The 18222-nt window shown below is 34.1% G+C and overlaps 1 protein-coding gene across 2 annotated transcripts in view; it reads right to left on the bottom strand.

Annotated features, from left to right (window-relative positions):
* LOC119672499 overlaps nucleotides 1-16587 on the bottom strand; it is a 34533-nt gene extending 17946 nt beyond the window's left edge. Inside the window, exons 1-4 of one of the 2 annotated variants that reach the window (XM_038083568.1) lie at nucleotides 16385-16587; nucleotides 15663-16320; nucleotides 15338-15602; nucleotides 15054-15283 (exon numbers count right to left, since the gene is read on the bottom strand). In XM_038083568.1, coding sequence (XP_037939496.1) covers nucleotides 15054-15283; nucleotides 15338-15602; nucleotides 15663-16320; nucleotides 16385-16528 — 1297 coding nt within the window. In that variant the 5' untranslated portion in view covers nucleotides 16529-16587. Of the gene's footprint in view, nucleotides 1-15053; nucleotides 15284-15337; nucleotides 16321-16384 lie in introns of both variants that reach the window. The other variant, XM_038083562.1, reaches the window with a different exon arrangement.
* Between the last annotated feature and the right edge of the window lie 1635 nt (nucleotides 16588-18222).

Genomic DNA, 18222 nt, shown 5'->3' with positions numbered 1-18222 from the left:
AGCCTGAATTGGCTGCAAAGTTGACATTTCATCCCCCTGTTTTACAAAGAAATATCGTGATTCGATGTAAGATTTTAAGAAAATATAGTAATTAATTGGGAGCATCTTTTTAAGCTTAAACAATAGGCCGTTATGCCAAACTTTATCAAATGCCTGGGATATGTCCAGAAATGCTGCTGTGCAGTACTTCCTTTTGTCAAATGCTGTATGTATAACATTAACCACTCTGTGTACTTGCTCTATTGTACTGTGCTTTTTTCTAAAACCAAATTGATATTCCGGAATTAGTCTCCTTCTATTGACAATGGGCATTAATCTGGTAAGAAATAAATTTTCCAACAACTTTGACATAACCGGTAGAAGACTAATTGGTCTATATGACTTAACATCTTTTGCCGTTTTCCCAGGTTTGAGTATCATGGTAATTTGAGCCAACTTGAATTGGGGAGGGATAAAGTCTTTTGTGACAATAGAATTAAATTGTTTCGCAGCAGTACTATTGCTTCATCTGGTAACTCCTTTAATATTTTTGAAGTAATTAGGTCATAGCCGGGTGCTTTATTTATTTTTAGTTTTTTGATTTCGAATTTTATGTCGAAAATGGAGAATTTTTGTATTGGAAGGTCCAGTTGGTGCATTTGCTGTAATACCTCTCTAATCTCTTCAGTTATACTATTTGGGGCTTCATTAATGTTTGGAATAAAAACTGAAGACAGATGGTCCGTAAATACTTTTCATTTTTCTGTATCTGTTCGGGTCCATTGCCCAAGTTCGTTTTTTACTGGTGCATTGTGCTTTGATGTCTGTTTCTTGATTGGTCGCCAGAGAGAGTAGTTGGTGGAAGTAGTTGCGTCTAGTCTTTGGAGATTCTTTGTATTTCCAAATTTCTGGTTGTTTTCAGATGTTCTTTTAGTTTTTTGATCAGCACATTAAAAAGTTTTTTATCTTTAGGAGATTTGGTTTGTTGCCAGCGCCTTCTCGCTGCTCTTTTGGCTCTTATAAGTTCTTGAGTCGTACTACATAATGGTGTGGCGAATTGTTGCATGTTTGAAGGCGTGGATCTCCAGGCTGATTGTTGAATACTCCTTATAAGATGTTCGGTCTGTTTTAAGCGCCATTTTTTCATCAAGTAATGCCTTAAGTGTATGCCTGAAGGCATCCCAGTTGGTTAATTTGTTGTGCAGATAACATTTTTGAACTTTAAGTTGTATATTCGATTTTATCCGTAATAATACTGGCGAGTGATCTGATGAAAGATCAAAGCTAGATTTACAGAACGTGTCGTTTTGTCGCACTCCTTAAGTAACACAAAAGTCTAACAAGTCTGGAATTTTTTTGTGATCCGTGGGCTAATAAGTTGGTTCTCCAGACGAGATAGTTGAAAGGTTTTCGCTTCTTATAGCCGCAAGCATCTGTCGTCCTTTGGGTGTTAAAAGCGGAGAGCCCCATTCAACGTGTTTAGCATTAAAATCTCCCCCCGCAATAAATCTGTTACCTAAGGTTCTGAAGAATTTTTTATATGTTGCCGTCTTAGTTGCGTGTTTTGGTGGACAGTATACTGATGTTATTGTGATTGAGCCACACCAATCTTTTGTTGATATGCTGGTTGCTTGAATCTCTTCAGTGCGGTATTGTTGCATTTCAAAGTGTAATATATTTGTTTTAACTAAAATGCCACTTCCCCCATGAGCTGTTCTATCGGGATGCATAATGTGGTGAAAGTCATAGCCTGGTACTTTAAAATAATGTTTTGAAGTAAAACGTGTTTCAGATATTAGCATGATGTCTACTTTTTGATCTTTTAAAAATTTTTGTAGGTCTAAACAGTGCAGCTCTAAATGCATTTAGGGATGTTGATTTTAAGCCGTGTCTCTCTCAAACGTCTCAATACTTCTTATAGATGCGTCTTATGTTCCTCTAGTGTGCGGCCAATTACTGTAATGTCGTCAAGATATGCGAAAGCGTATGGCTCCATCTCAGGCCCTATTACCTTATCCAATGCTCGTTGGAAGGTGGCAGGTGCTGAGTGTACGCCAAACGGCATAACATGCCATTGGAACAGCCCTTTTCCAGGTACAGTAAATGCTGTAAACTTTTTGCTGGCTTCGTCCATTGGTATTTGCCAATACCCATTTTTTAAATCTAAACTGCTAATGAACTTTGCTTCTCGTAGCTGGCCGAGTATGTGTTGTATTCGCGGCAGTGGGTATGCATCTGGGATGGAATGGGCATTGATTGGTCTATAATCAACACAGAACCTCCAACTTCCATCTTTCTTTTTGACGAGTACTACTGGAGCGCTGTATGGACTGTACGATCGTTCTATACAACCTTCTTCTAGTAATTCGTCCACTTCTTGATTTAGAATTTTTTGCAGTGCTGGATTTCTTGGATAATATCTTTGCTTAATTGGTGCATCATTTTTCATTGTTATCTTATGCGTTGTAATGTTTGATAATCCTTCCAACTTAGCAAAATAGGCCAATTCTTTCTTTAAGATGTTTTTAATTTCTGGCGTTTCGTCGATGTTACTTTGCCGTATACTGCAGTAATGGTTGTCGATGTGTTTGCTTATTTGTATCGGGATGGTAGTTTTCCCAATCTGTAGGTTACTCTGAGTGCTAAATAGGAAATCTAAACCTAATACTAGGTTGTTTGCCATCCCTTTTAATACCAAGAACTCGATTTCAGTTTTTGTTTTTCCTAGGTTAATTGTGGCTATTACTGCTTCAGTTATTCTGCGTCTTGTTCCATCTGCTAAGATGATATCTTTGCTGCAATGTTTCTTTTCTGCTTGTATTTTTGTTAGTAGTTCGGGTTCAATGAAACTCCTGGTTGCACCTGTGTCTATGGTAGCCGATACTGGAAGGTTTTAAATTTGTACGTTGACTGTGAGGTGTTGGCTAATGGGCTTTACTTGGTTTACTTGGTATGTGTCATGGTCACGTTCGCTTGGTTTAAGCGACGTGACCTTAGTCCGTTTCCCTGAGTATTTGGTCTTCGACAGCACTCTATGGTGCGTATATCCTTTTTCCTACATTTCCTACAATCCACAGAACCTGTGGATTACGGCAACCCTTTGCGATGTGCCCTGTTCTACCACAATGATAGCATATTTTTGATGAGCTAATGTGTGTGACTTGGCCAAATGGTATCTGTCTTCCTTTGTCGATTGGGCGAGATTCCGTTGGTTTCTACTTCTCTTCTGTTCGGATGATTTCGTAGTCTTTTGCTAGATTTATTAGCTCCGTTAGGGACTGAAATTCTCTACGCTTGATGAACAATTGATATTCTGCTCTACTGTTGTGAAATATCCTGTCCAGCTGTTGTACTGCTGTGTAGTTTAGCTATTTCATCAACCGTTGCATCACTAGAACATATGTCTTGAAGTCTTCTTTACTTTGCTGGTGTCTCTGTCGGACTTCATCATCAAGTTTTTTCCACGTAGCGGCGAGGTAGGAATAATTTTAATAAATCCTCCTTGAAGTCTTTCCAATTCATCCAACTTTGTTTATTATGTAGGAACCATACCAGAGCTTTGTCTTTTAACAACTCAGGCATAGTTCTTGGCAGCATGTTTAATTGAATGTTACAGACATCTGCTAGTTCCTCCAATCGTTCGATGAAAGCAATCGGATCTGTTCCTCTGTCATATTTTATGGACCACTTCCGTACTTGGTCAATCACCATGGCATATACTGACTTAGGCATAGATGTACTTTCTCTGAGTTCTTCTGTCGGCGTCTTTGCTTGTATCAATTGGTCTTGGGCGGTTTCTTTGCCCACTACTTCTTCGAATATGACTTTCCCATGCTTCTGTGACAAGCTTGTTAGCCGAGAAGTCACCTGCGTTGAATGCTCCATTCCTACGAATACTGATAGTCGTTTACGGAGTTCCTCTACCGTTCCTGTTGAATCCTCATCGAATTCCTCGAGGTATTCAATCAGCTCATCTTTCTTCAGGTTTCGAATCCAGGCCTTACTCATTATTATATTACGAAGTTTTCTACGTTGTATTCAGAGTCCCTGCTCGGGCGCCACTTGTAATGAACTTTTTTAATAGCCGAGGTTTTGCTCGCCGGATCCCAGAGTCGTTACAAGAATATTTCTTTATAACCCTGAATTTTTTCGAATAATATTTTTAAAGCCGGTTAATTTTTATTTTTAATTTCTTTATTTATTTTTTCCCCAAATTAATTTTTACAATATTTATTTCTTATTTGCTAACAATATATATTATAATTACAAATATTAAGAATTATTATAATTCCTGAAATAATAAAGAAAATCTGACCAATGGTGGATTTGGAACCAACACTACCGACAAGGCTGCGTTGTTACGGATCAGTGTTACCGACCAGGTTACACTGGTGGACTTGGAGCAAACGCTACCGACAAGGCTGCGTTGCTAAGGAACAGTGTTACCGATTGGGCTACACTGGTGGACTAGGAAGAAATGTTAATAAATGTCTTAGTTACCTGATTGTATACTTTCTTTGGTTCTACCGAGTGTTCTGCTCCGTGGTCTCTCATCATGTGTCTTTCTGTTGATTAATTCCTCTTTTTATATAAGTCTCGGAAAACGGGACTTCTAACTGCTGAATGTACATAGTTTTCTTCTGAGTTGTTATTGCCGATTTTAAATGCCTGCGGCTGGTATGTTTACTGTTGTTGTTCGCTGCACATTTATTAAAAATTTGGCAAAATAATTACACTCAAACAAAGAGAAGTGTTATCACTTAATTTATATTTTAATAAGAATTAAATTTTCCTTTTTTTTAATTTTTATTAAATTAATATTAACTTAATAATATTGACTTTTCACGCTAACTTAATAATACCTTAATTTTAAATTTATTAATACCTTAATTTTATTAATACCTTATACTAACATTTTATTTTGTGTTTATCTTAACTAATAATAAACAAATTCATTTCAACTAAAAATAGCTTAATTCTATTGTTGTCTTTATTATATATATATTTTTTTTTATTTTTATTGTTGTTGTTTTTTTTTCTAGTTTTACATTAATAATAATAGATATGCATAGTGCATTGCCATTTTTGTGACGAGATGGTAAAACTCGTCACAAAGCATATACCAGGTTGCTAAGGAAATTACGCAAGTAATATTCCTTATTTGTTATTCGTAAATGCATACAATTTCCATGAGAATTGTGACCGTTCCCACGACTAAGCTGAGCGATATCTAATCGCTACTTTAATGCAGCTTAAGATATAGTGCATTATCGTGCGAATTGTATGTATCAACACCTTGTCAAATTTATATAAAAACCTAAATTTTTAGTAATAAAATTCAATTCAATTCTAGAATTCATTGTGGTCTTAATTCGTTTCAAGTGCTTATTAGAAACTGGTTCAAGTGCCGGATTCCTAGGAAACACTGAATCGATTCAGGTATCAAGTCAGTTTCAATAACAAACGAGTTATTGAACACCTATTATATTATAATTTTTTTTTTTTTGATAATTGTACTCATTGCTGTTATGTCATTCATAATTTTTCTATTCTTTGCATAAAACTAATCAGAATTTAACGATTTCATAAGCATTGAAAATGTTTGTAAATGCAAATATGTATTAAATTTTTTAATACCATAATATTTTGTTCAATTTTATTTCGTATTGCAGTTGCCTATACAGTCAATGGCGTTTTTATACTTTTTGTGAATCAAGATATACAGGCCTATTCTGAATCGCATGGGAATAGGAGTTTGTTCCCTGTTCTCAAGTTTGCTATTCTGAATAATTTGGGAATGGGTGTTTTGTTCCCTATTGCCAATTTTGCTATTCTGAATCGCATGGGAATAGGAGTTTGTTCCCTGTTCTCAAGTTTGCTATTCTGAATAGTTTGGGAATGGGTGTTTTGTTCCCTGTTGCCAATTTTGCTATTCTGAATCGCATGGGAATGGGAGTTTTTTCCCAATTTTGCACAAATTCTTTCCCGAGCAAATTGTTGGGGAGACAAGTTAAAAAAGTATTAAAAATAGTTCAATTTAATATGAAAGTAATTGAAAATGATCAGATTTTTGAATATATTTGAATAAAATTATTATTATAATAAATTTAATATTTTCAAAGTTTTATTTATTTATTTTATCCACACGAATTGATTAGTTTTTCGAATTTGTTTTAATAAAATATTGGAATAAATAAATTTAACAACCGTTTCGTTTGAATGCTACGTTCGAAGTGAAGGTAGGATAGTAAGAACTTTATTAAGTAAATATTTTACATAATGGGAACAGAGTGAAAAAGAAACAATAAATAGTCGTCGGTATTACTTCGTTCCAACACCTCCCCTCGAAGTAGAAAGACTATCCGCCATACCCAGCGCTGTTACGCATTTAAAGTGCTTAACACTGTTTAATCCTTTTGTGAGGACATCTGCTGGCATGTCTTCGGTTGGCATGTACGTAATCTCAATTTTCCCGCTTTGGTAGCACTCTTTAACGAAATGATGACGTACATCGATGTGTTTTGTGCGCGAGCTGTACACTAAGCACTGAATGAGTTTTTGCGCACTTTGGCTGTCATTGAATAAATTCACATTTTTACATGATATGCCTAAGTCTTTCAAAATACCTTGTAGTTATATTGCTTCTTTCGTTGCTTCTGCCATAGCCATGTATTCAGCCTCGGTACTAGAAAGTGCCACTGTACGCTGTTTGCGCGCCTCCCAGCTTATTGCTGCACCAGCCAATACGAACGCGTATCCACTATACGATCGCCTATCGATTAGATTCGCACCCCAATCTGCATCAGCTACACCATAAAGCGTTTTATTATTTTGTGTGTAAAGAAGTCCATAATTTTTGGTACCATTCAAATACCGTAAAATTCGTTTTGCAGCTCTCCAGTGCTCCTCATTGTAGTTTGTATTAAACTGGCTCATGTAGTTGACTGCAAATGCTATGTCTGGTCTTGTTGTAACTGCTAGGTACAAAAGGGCTCCTATTAGCTTTTGATAGGGGTACCTTGCCATGACTTCTTCATCAATATCATTTGGTTTTTCAGTTTTGAAATTTGTTTCCATGGGAGTTTTTGCTGGTTTACATTTAGCCATATTGAAACGTTCTAATAATTTTTGAATATAGGCTTGTTGCGTTAAAATAATTTGATGTGACCCCAAGTTTTGCTGGAAGTCAATTCCCACACAACGTTTTACTGGACCAATATCTTTCATCTCGAAAGAATCGCTTAATGCATGTTTTGTGCTTTTGAGCCACATGCTGTTGTTTGATGCTAGTAATAGATCATCTACATATATGATAATTATTAGTAATTGTTTACCTTTTTGTTTGATAAAAAGACATGGATCTTGCATTGAAGCTTTTAATCCAAGCTGTTTCAATTTAGTTGTTAAACGATTGTACCACATTAGACCCGACTGTCGCAGTCCATATAACGCCCTCTCCGTTAAGATAAGCAGTGACCACGTCCATTTGGTGAATCTCCAAGTCCATTTCAGCTGCCAATGCTGCAAGTAAGCGAATTGATGTATAACGTGCCACTGGCGAGTAAGTATCATGAAAATCCTCCCCTTGTCGTTGAGCGTAGCCTTTAGCTACGAGGCGAGCTTTTTTCTTACCATTTTCTTTGGTTCGTAGTACTAAACGACTTCCGACTGCTTTATGTTCATTAGGTTTCTCCACGATTTCCCAAGTTTCGTTTAAGATTAATGCTAAATATTCATCTTCAATAGCCTTTGTCCATTCTATTTCATCGCGTCTGATATTCGCTGTGGACCAATTTGGCGGAGTTTCATCTATGCTAATGCACGCCAATTCACTTATTTCAAAATTGTCGTCTTCATAATCAGTGTCAGGATTGTTGTCTATAGACTTAACATCTTTAGGTAGTTGATAAATTTTTTTCGGTCTTCCTCGCAAACCAGTCTTTACCTTCTTTGGATGACCCGTACCACGTTTCGTTGTCGTTTCACCCATTTCACTATCACTTGTTTCAGCTTCACTCGATGGGGCAACGTTCGGTTTTGTTTCAATGTTAATAGTATGACTCTGCGATTTGAATATTTCGTCGTATTCGTTTTTAAATCCAGGTTCATCTATGAATCTCACATCTCGACTAATTATTATATCTCTTTTGTCTTTAGACCATAAACGATAAGCTTTAGATTCGGATGAATATCCGATAAATACACATTGTTCCGATCGCGATTCAAATTTACCCTTTGATTTCTTCTTGTTTAACACATATGCTTTTGAACCAAACACCTTCATGTGAGTCACAGTAGGAGTTTTTCCAGTCCACGATTTATGAGGTACTTCTCCTGTAGATTTTGTAATACACCGATTTCGAATGTAACATGAGGTATTTATTGCTTCAGCCCAGAATGAAGGTGGAACACCAGCTTGTTTCATTAGACATCTCGCCATCTCTACAAGTGTTCTGTTCTTACGTTCGGCTACTCCGTTCTGCTGTGGAGTATACGGTGCTGTTAAGCGTCGCTTTATCCCGTGTTTTTGAAGATACATGTCGAATTCCTGATTACAATATTCGAGTCCGTTATCAGTTTGCAGCGTTTTTACTTTCTTACTAGTGAATGTCTCTGCCTCGTTTTTAAATTTTTTGAATTCTTCGAATACATCTGATTTTTGTTTAATAAAGTAAATTTCGCACCAACGCGATTTATCGTCAATAAATGTTACAAAATAGTTTTTACCGCCATTTGAGGTACACCGCATCGGACCGCATATGTCGCTATGCATGATTTCTAATAAATCTTCTGTACGATTACCGATACTTTTCGAATAAATTGTGCGTGTTAGTTTTTCACTTGCACATATTTCACAATTTAGTAATTTATCTTTTGAATTTATTTTCAGTCCGTATACATCGCCGTTTTTTGCCATTTGCTTTAAATCACGTTCGTTCAGATGGCCCATTCTACAGTGCCATAGGTTTATTGCACTTTTATCTTCAGATATAAATGCACTGATTTTATGGTTTTTCATAAAATATAAATTACCATTTCGTTCTGCAGTGAAAAATACTTCTCCATTTTTATCAATAACACTTGCATCATTTTTACGAAAATGTACTTCAAATCCTCTGTCTGTTATTTTTGATACCGACAACAAGTTTGTACGCAAATCCGATACATAGAGCACATCTCTTAATGTTATATTCCTTTTACAACCTTTTTCGTTCACTTTTACTTCTATGTCACCTGTGCCAGTAATATTCGTAGAATTGTTGTTGGCTAAATTCAACACTTCATTTAATTCTACCATATCAACAAAATTATTCTTGTCGGAGCTCATGTGGGAAGTGCATCCACTGTCTAAACACCAGTTATCATTTCCATTTGGACACAAAAAAACTGATTCTGTTGCTCTTAAAGAGGAATTTTTTACTTCGCTTTTATTAGCTCTTTGATTGTAGTCATTTTTCGAACGGCACTCTTTTGCATAGTGACCTTTTTTGCCACATTTGTAACAGCAAAAATTTCTTTTCGTTTCTGTGCGTTTTGTGTATCGATCATTGTTATTTCTGTTTTTGTTATACATACTTGGTGTATTTTTTACATACAAAGCATCGCTGTCTGCTCACTCGTTTTTTGCTTTCCTTGATTCCCACTCTTCTAGTATTTTTACACGAAGCACTTCTGGCTTTGGTAAATCATCACGTGTTTCAAGTGCACAACGGAATGTTTCAAATGATTCAGGTAAACTGTATAGTAATAAAATTGCGAGCAATTCGTCTCCGATTTCAACACCAATTTCCTTCAGTTTTGCAACAGCATCAAAAAAATCATTAAGATGATTTCTTACTAAATCACCCTCTTTCATTCGTGAGAGCGCAACTCTTTTTAACAATGTCGCTTTTCGAGCGGGACCTTTCGACTCGTACGTCGCTTGCAGTTTCTGCCACATTTTCTGCGAATTTGTACATTCAGCAATAAGATTTAACTCCGGTGCACTAATTGCTAGCATGATATCGGCACATGCTTTTTCATCATTTGTCTTCCACAGAGCTGCGGATGCAGCCTCACCTGGACACTGTTCACTCCCGTTTACGTAGGCCCATAGATCGTTTTTAATTAAAACTGCACGCATGTGTAGCTTCCAAGTGTCGTAATTTTCTGCATTTAGAGGCTCGATACGCACGACTCCCGCCATTTCTGCAATTTTTTACGCAATTTCTTTTCGAAATTCAAATACTTATTTTACTTTTTATTTCACGCACGGACAATGAACTTTTACTTTTAGATTGAAATGCAAAGCGCAGTTGTGATGGGTCTGGGCCCATAACCTATTGGAATAAATAAATTTAACAACCGTTTCGTTTGAATGCTACGTTCGAAGTGAAGGTAGGATAGTAAGAACTTTATTAAGTAAATATTTTACATAATGGGAACAGAGTGAAAAAGAAACAATAAATAGTCGTCGATATTACTTCGTTCCAACATAAAATTATTATAAATTATATGTATTTAATATATTTTATTAAAATTATTATTTTTATTAAAGTATTATAACAATTTTAATATATTTAAATATTTTAATATATTTAAATTTTTATTTATTTATTTTATCCTTTAGGGTTTTTTTCCACAAATTAAAGCACTAACTATTGTTATTTAAAACAATAGATAATGAAAGAAACCCAAATTCTGAAATGAATGTGATTCATAGAATAAGTTAAAATAAACTTTTGCAATTGTGCGCATGTGAAACATTGCTTCCTTTTTATTGTAACATAACATCTGTACAATCATAAACTATTATTGCAGTTTATTAATTTAAGGACATTTCTATCCTAATTATAAAACTAAATACGAAGTTTGCAGAGGAACTCAAATTTTAGTTAAATTTATAATTTCAATTAATAAAAAAAATATTCAACTTTGTTTTATTGTATAAGTTAACGAACAGAACATAAAAAATATAAGTTGCTTCTCTGGAAGTGCGGTTGGCTCTATCATCTTCATTTTGCACTTCATTCATAATGCATGTGCATATGTGCAAAATGAGGAAAGACTATTATTTTTTAGTTTAGTGTTAAGTTTGAAGTGATATAATAATGTTAACTCCAGCTCTTTTTATAGAGCTCAAAAAAAATAAAAAAATAATTAAATATTTTTTTTATTTAATTTATATAAGAATATAATAAATTATATACATATTTAAATAATAATATAAATAAATAAAGTAAACATTTTCTATTATTTACTATAAAGTATTCATTATATTTATTTCTGATAATTTGTGCAGCAGACAAATATTGCAATTTTTACACTTAAATCAACATATGATACGCAATTCTTTTCTTTGTCTTGCTCGTTTTCGCATTTTTCATCATTAAAAAGTGCCATGGTTGCCAAAATTTAACAAAACAAATTTGAAACTGTTGTTGTTCCCAAAACTTCTGTCTTCCAAGCAAGTCAGAATAAGGGAGTTGTGTTTTTGGGAACAGCAAGGGAATAGAATTGCAATGGGTATATTTTACATTAACTTTTACGTTATTTTAAACTTTATGTATCAACAACACTTGCGTTGGGACTAAACAAATCACAGAAAGAATTCTGTGTTTATTCCATCACTATAATTGATGTAAACAAACAATTTAATAATAAATATATACACATAGCAGAAGAAGCCTACGTTCACCCATAAAATTTTTCTTAAGTTTCGCAAAACTTTTAAATTAATTTTTATTTTCTGATTTATTGTAACCAAAGAAACAACAATAAAGTTCTAATACAAAAAATTAAGTTATTCTTTAAAAAAAAATTAAACACAATTATATGTAAAAGCAACAATTTTTAAAGCAGAAAAACTCTGCGGACACTTTTTAATATTTCAATTAAAACAATTAAAATTCACAGAAACCTACAATTTAATAACCTGTGGGATAACCTCTGCGTTTCATAACCTCTTTTAGACTATGGTCTGTTGATTCTGGTAGCGTTTGAAGTTGCCTGAGAGCATAGCATAGCAGCCAAATTCGTACGATCGCTGCTGTATGCTTAGAGCTGTTGTCCTGCAGAAACAAGATAGTTGCCTCAAGCTCTAACATTCTGTCATTTTCTTTCAAATTTGTTTTAAGTATATTTTGATGCCCACATTTATGCATTGTATATTGTATAAGTTCAAGTTTGGCAGCACCAATACTTGCTATACACTCCCAAATTATTAGGCCTACATCACCATGTTTCACAGTTTAAATAAATTTTTGTTTATTATAAGCCGTAAATAATTTTCTCCACACAAGTTTTCTATCTTTGATTCCAAATATGCAAAATTAGCTCTCATCGAACAAAATAACTCATTTTTAGAACTTCATAGATTTATACATGTTTTCTAGCAAAGCTTAATCATTCTTTTCTAAAACATCTGGATATGTATGGCTCTTTCTTGCAACCCGGTTATAATACATGCATTTCTTCAAAATTTTCCGCACAGTATGAGGACATATTTTGTTTCCAAGTATTTCGGCAATATGTTCAGCTAATTTGTATTTACTTTCACCTGGTTGATTATGTAACTTCTTTCTCTATCTGACAGAATTAAGGGGGCGATTAATGCGAGGTTTAGAAACGTAATTACCCGTCACCTTGGAGTTATTTACAACTTTTTGCACAGATGAATATTGATGATCAATATCTATAACATTAATTTCATGTATTTTATTTTCCTTTATAAAATTTTACTGTTTATATAAAAAAATCTTTTTAAATGATTATTTCTTTCGGAAGCCAACTGATAATTAAAAATCATTTAAAGACACGATTATGCTTGCAAGCGAATTTAAATTAATGGTAAATGTAAATATTTAGAGGTGAATTTAGTTTTTATCTGCTTCACAAATTGTTGCTTTTGCATATACCTTGTGATCAAAAAAGAACTTATTCGTTCTTTTTTTGAATTCCCGCATTTATCCAATCGGTAAATTTATTTTATTTTCACGCCGGCAACACTATTATACACATTCTGTCAAATTTTAACGCATATCGTACGATTAGTTTTTGCTTGGCGTCTATACAAAGAAGTCGAAAAATTTTCGTATGGCGATTTTTAGCTGAATTTCATTCAAAAGAAGCGTCGTTGTGATGTGGCTAAAGAGATGATTTCCAACGCAGATAGTGACCCCACATTCATCGAACGCATCATAACTGGTGATGAGACATGGGTCTATGAATAAACATGGCCACCAAACAACAATCGATCGAATGGTGCTTCGAAGGTGAGCCGTAACCGAAAAGAGAACGCCAAAGTCAGTCCAAAATCAAGGTTATGCTGTTCTGTGACTGTTTTCTTCGATATTCGTGTTGTGTTGCGCTATGAATTTCATTCGAATGGTCAAACGGTCAATAAGGAGTATTATTTGGCCATTGTACGTCGTTTGCGTGAAGCCATTCGCAAAAAGAGGCCAGATTTATGGAAGGAAAACTCATGGATTTTACAAAAAATCCACCAATATCCTCAACCAAACACCGTACTTTCCAGATATGGCCCCGTGTGACTTTTTCCTCTTTACCCGACTCAAATTGCCATTGCGAGAAACGCGTTTTGAGACCATAGAGGCCATAAAAGAGAATTCGCTGCGTGAACTAAAAGCCATACCTTCGGCAGCTTATAAAACTTGTATGGAAAATTGGATCAAGCGTTAGCAAGCATGTATTGCCGCAGGAGGAGAGTACGTTGAAGGCGATAATAAAGAAAATTATTAAAAATTAAATTTTGTGTTTTTTTTAACTTCTTGTTCTTTTTTGATCAAATAGTATATAATTTTTTTTTTAAATAACTGTTAATTTTTTGTATTAGAACTTTATTGTTGTTTCTTTGGTTAAAATAAATCAGAAAACAAAAATTAATTTCAGTAAAAATTAAATAGGTTATGCGAAAATTAAGAAAAATTTTATGGATGAACGTAGACTTTTTCTGCTGTGTGTTGGAATGCTTAAATTTTAAATTTGCCTAATTTTTATGACCCTGTAAATTAAAACAATTTTTGATTAGTTTTTTTTTGCCGCATATAAAACTAGTTAAATTTGTTGTAACTATTTCTCTTGTTTGTCTGCATAAACAAATTTAAGAATATTGTGCACGCATTTTTTATGTGATGCAGTTATTTTTATTGAATTTAATTGCAATGCGTACAACAATAAGAAATTTGTTTCGACAAATGTACGGGACCTTGTTTATTTGAAAATAATTTTTGTTTTTGCCTGTAATGGAAGGAATTGCAAATAAAAGGGCAGCGAAATTGCCAAATCGTTCTATTCGGAATTTCTTTCATTTCAACTTAAGTCAGTTCTATTAGGGACGATATTGGGAGCTCGGACTAGTTGGTCCAGGCATATGTTGATTCGTTTGGCGTTTGCTGACGATCACCATGTGAATGGATGAACTGGTTTGGGCGAAGTGATAGTGGTTGAATTGCCTTCTGCTTGGATGATGCTGGCGTAGGGCAATTTAATCAGTTGAGTTACCTTCGGCTTGGCTCATGCTGGCATAGGGTAATTTAACTAATCTTCTAGACTTCCATTTGGCCGTAGCTGATGGAGGAATGGACGACGAGTCACCAACACTCTCAGAAGGCGTGTGGGACTACGAGCGTTTGGCAATTAATGACGGATGTGGAAAGGCGTAACAGCAGGAAGGGATCCTTGTCTGGCAATAGCTGACAAAGGTACTAATTAAAATTTTTGATTAGGGTTTTTAAGGCTATTGGGAATTTCTTTCATTTCAAGTTACAACGCTTCCATCGATTGCAACGCGCGCACTACCTACAACAAACAATTTTCAACAATTGCGATAACTTCATCATTTATAACAGTTACAACGCTTACGCTTGTGAGTCTATTGCCTCTCACAACATTAATGTATGTTTTCTTTTTCTTTGTCAAATAATAAACGCTGCTATAAACAGAAGTGTCTCTATTATTTTATTTTTTTTTAATTTCTTATAACGAACCCTGGTATACTCGCTGAGTATACCCCAGCTATAGAAAAGGGCCGGAAAATATCGTTACAGTGTATGTATATATATATATGTATTTACCTTTCAGTTTAGAAAAAATTGTGTTGATAGAATACTTAACACCAGATTGTGGCTCCAAAGGTAGTTGCATTGATAAAGTTTTCGGAATTAGAACATTATTTGCAAGTGATGAATTGAAAATGTTCGGACTTGAAGTTAGGTTATATCCAGCACTATGATTGTTGTCATTTCTAGTGAAATATGTATTTAATTTAAATTCGTTTGTAGAAGCTTTATCACTAGTAAGTGGGCTAAAAATATGATTTATTAATATACTTTAGAAGTGTTTACTGAACCTTACGTACCCTTTTGGTTGTGTAACAAGGAAATGCGTGCTATGTCCTTCCATACGCATTGAGCTCTCTTTTAGCTTTTTATTACATTGTTTGTTCTGTTTCTGCATATTTTTTAAAATACTCATCAACTTTTGACGTTCTGTTGTTTCGTTAGAATCTTGACTTACAAGCATAAAGTCACAACCAATAAAATTAATAAGTTCCAAATACATTTTTGAATTGCAGTGTTTCTGTGAAAAAGTATTACTGCATGTTGCAGAATTTGTGGGGTGAACTGAGGAAAAATTTGATTGAGTAGTAGATAGATCACTAAAATAAGGATGAAGTGACTCACATAATGAAATTTCAGTATTTATTGTTGATTGTTTTAAATTAAAACTTCTACTTCGCAGCGATTTTAAAAATGAAATTAATTTGTGCCGTTCTTTGAGAACTTTAAGACGTTTAATAAAAGGCAAGTCAATGTATTCTGAAGACAGGTTGGAACTAGATTTATAAGTTTTCAAACGACTCTTGGAAATATCAGGGCCACCTCTGAAGCTTTTCAGCATTTTTATATTCGATCTGTCTTCAAATAAAACTTGCTGAAGTATGCTTTTTGAGGCAATAGATGACGTAGATAAATTATTTGACATTGATTGAGAGTTATTTGCTTTACTAAATACAGTCTTTTCTTGTTCTGAAGTTGTTTCCCGCAGCTCGTTTAAAACATTGTTTTCTGAACTTAAATCATTTGAATGTAGCTTTTTAATTGTTTGAACACTAGAACTTATGCAATCACCTGATTGCAATTTTTGTGCGCGTTGTTTAAAAGATACTTTCGCAACGAGTTTCATTTGCTGAGTTGGCATAGGGGCGTTGTCTGAACTATTAAGAGTTTTGTAAGTTATGTTTGCGTTATCTCGTACACAACATTTTTTGTTTCTATTATTGTTAAAGCTATCTGCGAAACTGAGAGATGATATATTTGATGACAAACTTGATGATGACATCTTAAACATAAAAAATTCGAGTTAATTAAATGCAAAAATATACATTAATAATATTTGTAATTACCATTTCATTAGAATTTTTTTCATGTGAATCAGATTTCGTTGTAATTTGGTGTTTTTGCTGCATTTGCTGGATTAAATGTAATCTATCATTAATTTCTTGTTCAGGTTCTTCTTGTATAGAAGTCTGCGGTGATAATGTACACATTATATAAGAATTTGTTGGAGATTTTTGTGTTGGTGTTGATATTACAGCTCGCTCTTCGCGGTCCTAATGCAAGACATATAAAATAACATTTTAAATATTTTTATATATACAAAAACAGCTTATTAAAAAAAAAGGAACAAAAATATTAAAGAAGAGAATGTTGTGAGTTAAATAATTATTTTACCATATTTAAATTTGCAGCCCTATTCTGAATCGCATGGGAATGGGAGTTTGTTCCCTATTCCCGAGTTTGCTATTCTGCATAATTTGGGAATGGGAGTGTTGTTCCCTGTTGCCAATTTTGCTATTCTGAATCGCATGGGAATGGGAGTTTTTTCCCAATTTTGCACAAATTCTTTCCCAAGCAAATTGTTTGGGAGACAAGTTAAAAAGTATTAAAAATATTTTAATTTAGTATGAAAGTAATTGAAAATGATAAGATTTTTGAATATATTGCAATAATATTATTATTATAATAAAATTGTTATTATTAAAATAATATTATTATGATAAATTTAATATTTTGGAGGCAATATAAGTACATTGGGTACGGTCAATATTGAACACCAAAAATTTCCAGCTTTACAATTCAAAATGCATGTAGTGCCAGTAGGTAGTCATTTACCAGCAAACGGACTTCTAGACCGAGATGAACTGTGGAACCGGTCTATTACAGACACAATTAAAAAGGTTTTGAAATTTTTCAATAATGAAAAGGAATTAGCTACTTTACCACTGGTAAGTATTGTAGATCATTGTCGGATTTGTATAGCTGAAAGGATGACAATCCATGGTAGATCAACAATGATTATTCCAGTAAAAGTACTGCCCAAAGAAGGGACACTCGTAATACACAAAAAGGAAATTATTAGAAATGTCTATTTAGGTGAATGTTTAACCGCAGTGAAAAACGGAATAAGAATTTTGAATACAAATAACTATGCAGTTATAATGAGTAACGAGTAGTGATATGAATGAGTACTATGAGTAAAATGTACCAAATGTTAATTTGAACAAAGAAGTAAACTTAATTAGATTGGATGAGTATTTAAACGATGAAGAAAGACGGGTAATTACGCAAACAATTAAGGAATATAACGATGTTTTTTACTTGCCAAGAGATAAACTGCCTACACATCAGTATTGGAACACTAAATTCCAACAAGTCAGGATCAAATACCAGTAAATCAACGACAATATACCATAGATTACCAGAAGCACATACGGAAGAAATTAATAAACAAATTAATGAAATGCTGAATGAAGGGATAATAACAAGGAGTAAGTCACCATGGAACTCTCCTATCATATTTGTGCCAAAAAAGTCAGGTATGGATGGGAAAAAGAAATGGCGTCTCGAGATGGCTTTTACTATAGAAAAATAAATGAAAAAACAATTAAACAGGTATTTCCAATTCCTAGAATTAATGAAATCTTAGAGCAACTAGGATGCAGTAGATATTTCTTAACGCTGGATTTGGCTAGTGACTATCACCAGGTGATGGTAGATAGTGAAGACAGGAAGAAAACGGCATTTAGTACGGGCCTGGGATATTTTGAATTTCTTAGGATGCAATTTGGTTCAACAGGAGCACCCGCAACTTTTCAACGAATTATGAACAGTATTTTGACAGGATTACAAGGGATGGATTGTTTGTCTATCTCGACGATATTGTAATCTACGGAAGGAATTT

The sequence above is a fragment of the Teleopsis dalmanni genome, chromosome 1 (genome assembly GCF_002237135.1).
Source record: "Teleopsis dalmanni isolate 2A chromosome 1, ASM223713v2, whole genome shotgun sequence".
Taxonomy (NCBI): domain Eukaryota; kingdom Metazoa; phylum Arthropoda; class Insecta; order Diptera; family Diopsidae; genus Teleopsis; species Teleopsis dalmanni.
This window is presented reverse-complemented; position numbering and strand designations above follow the sequence as displayed.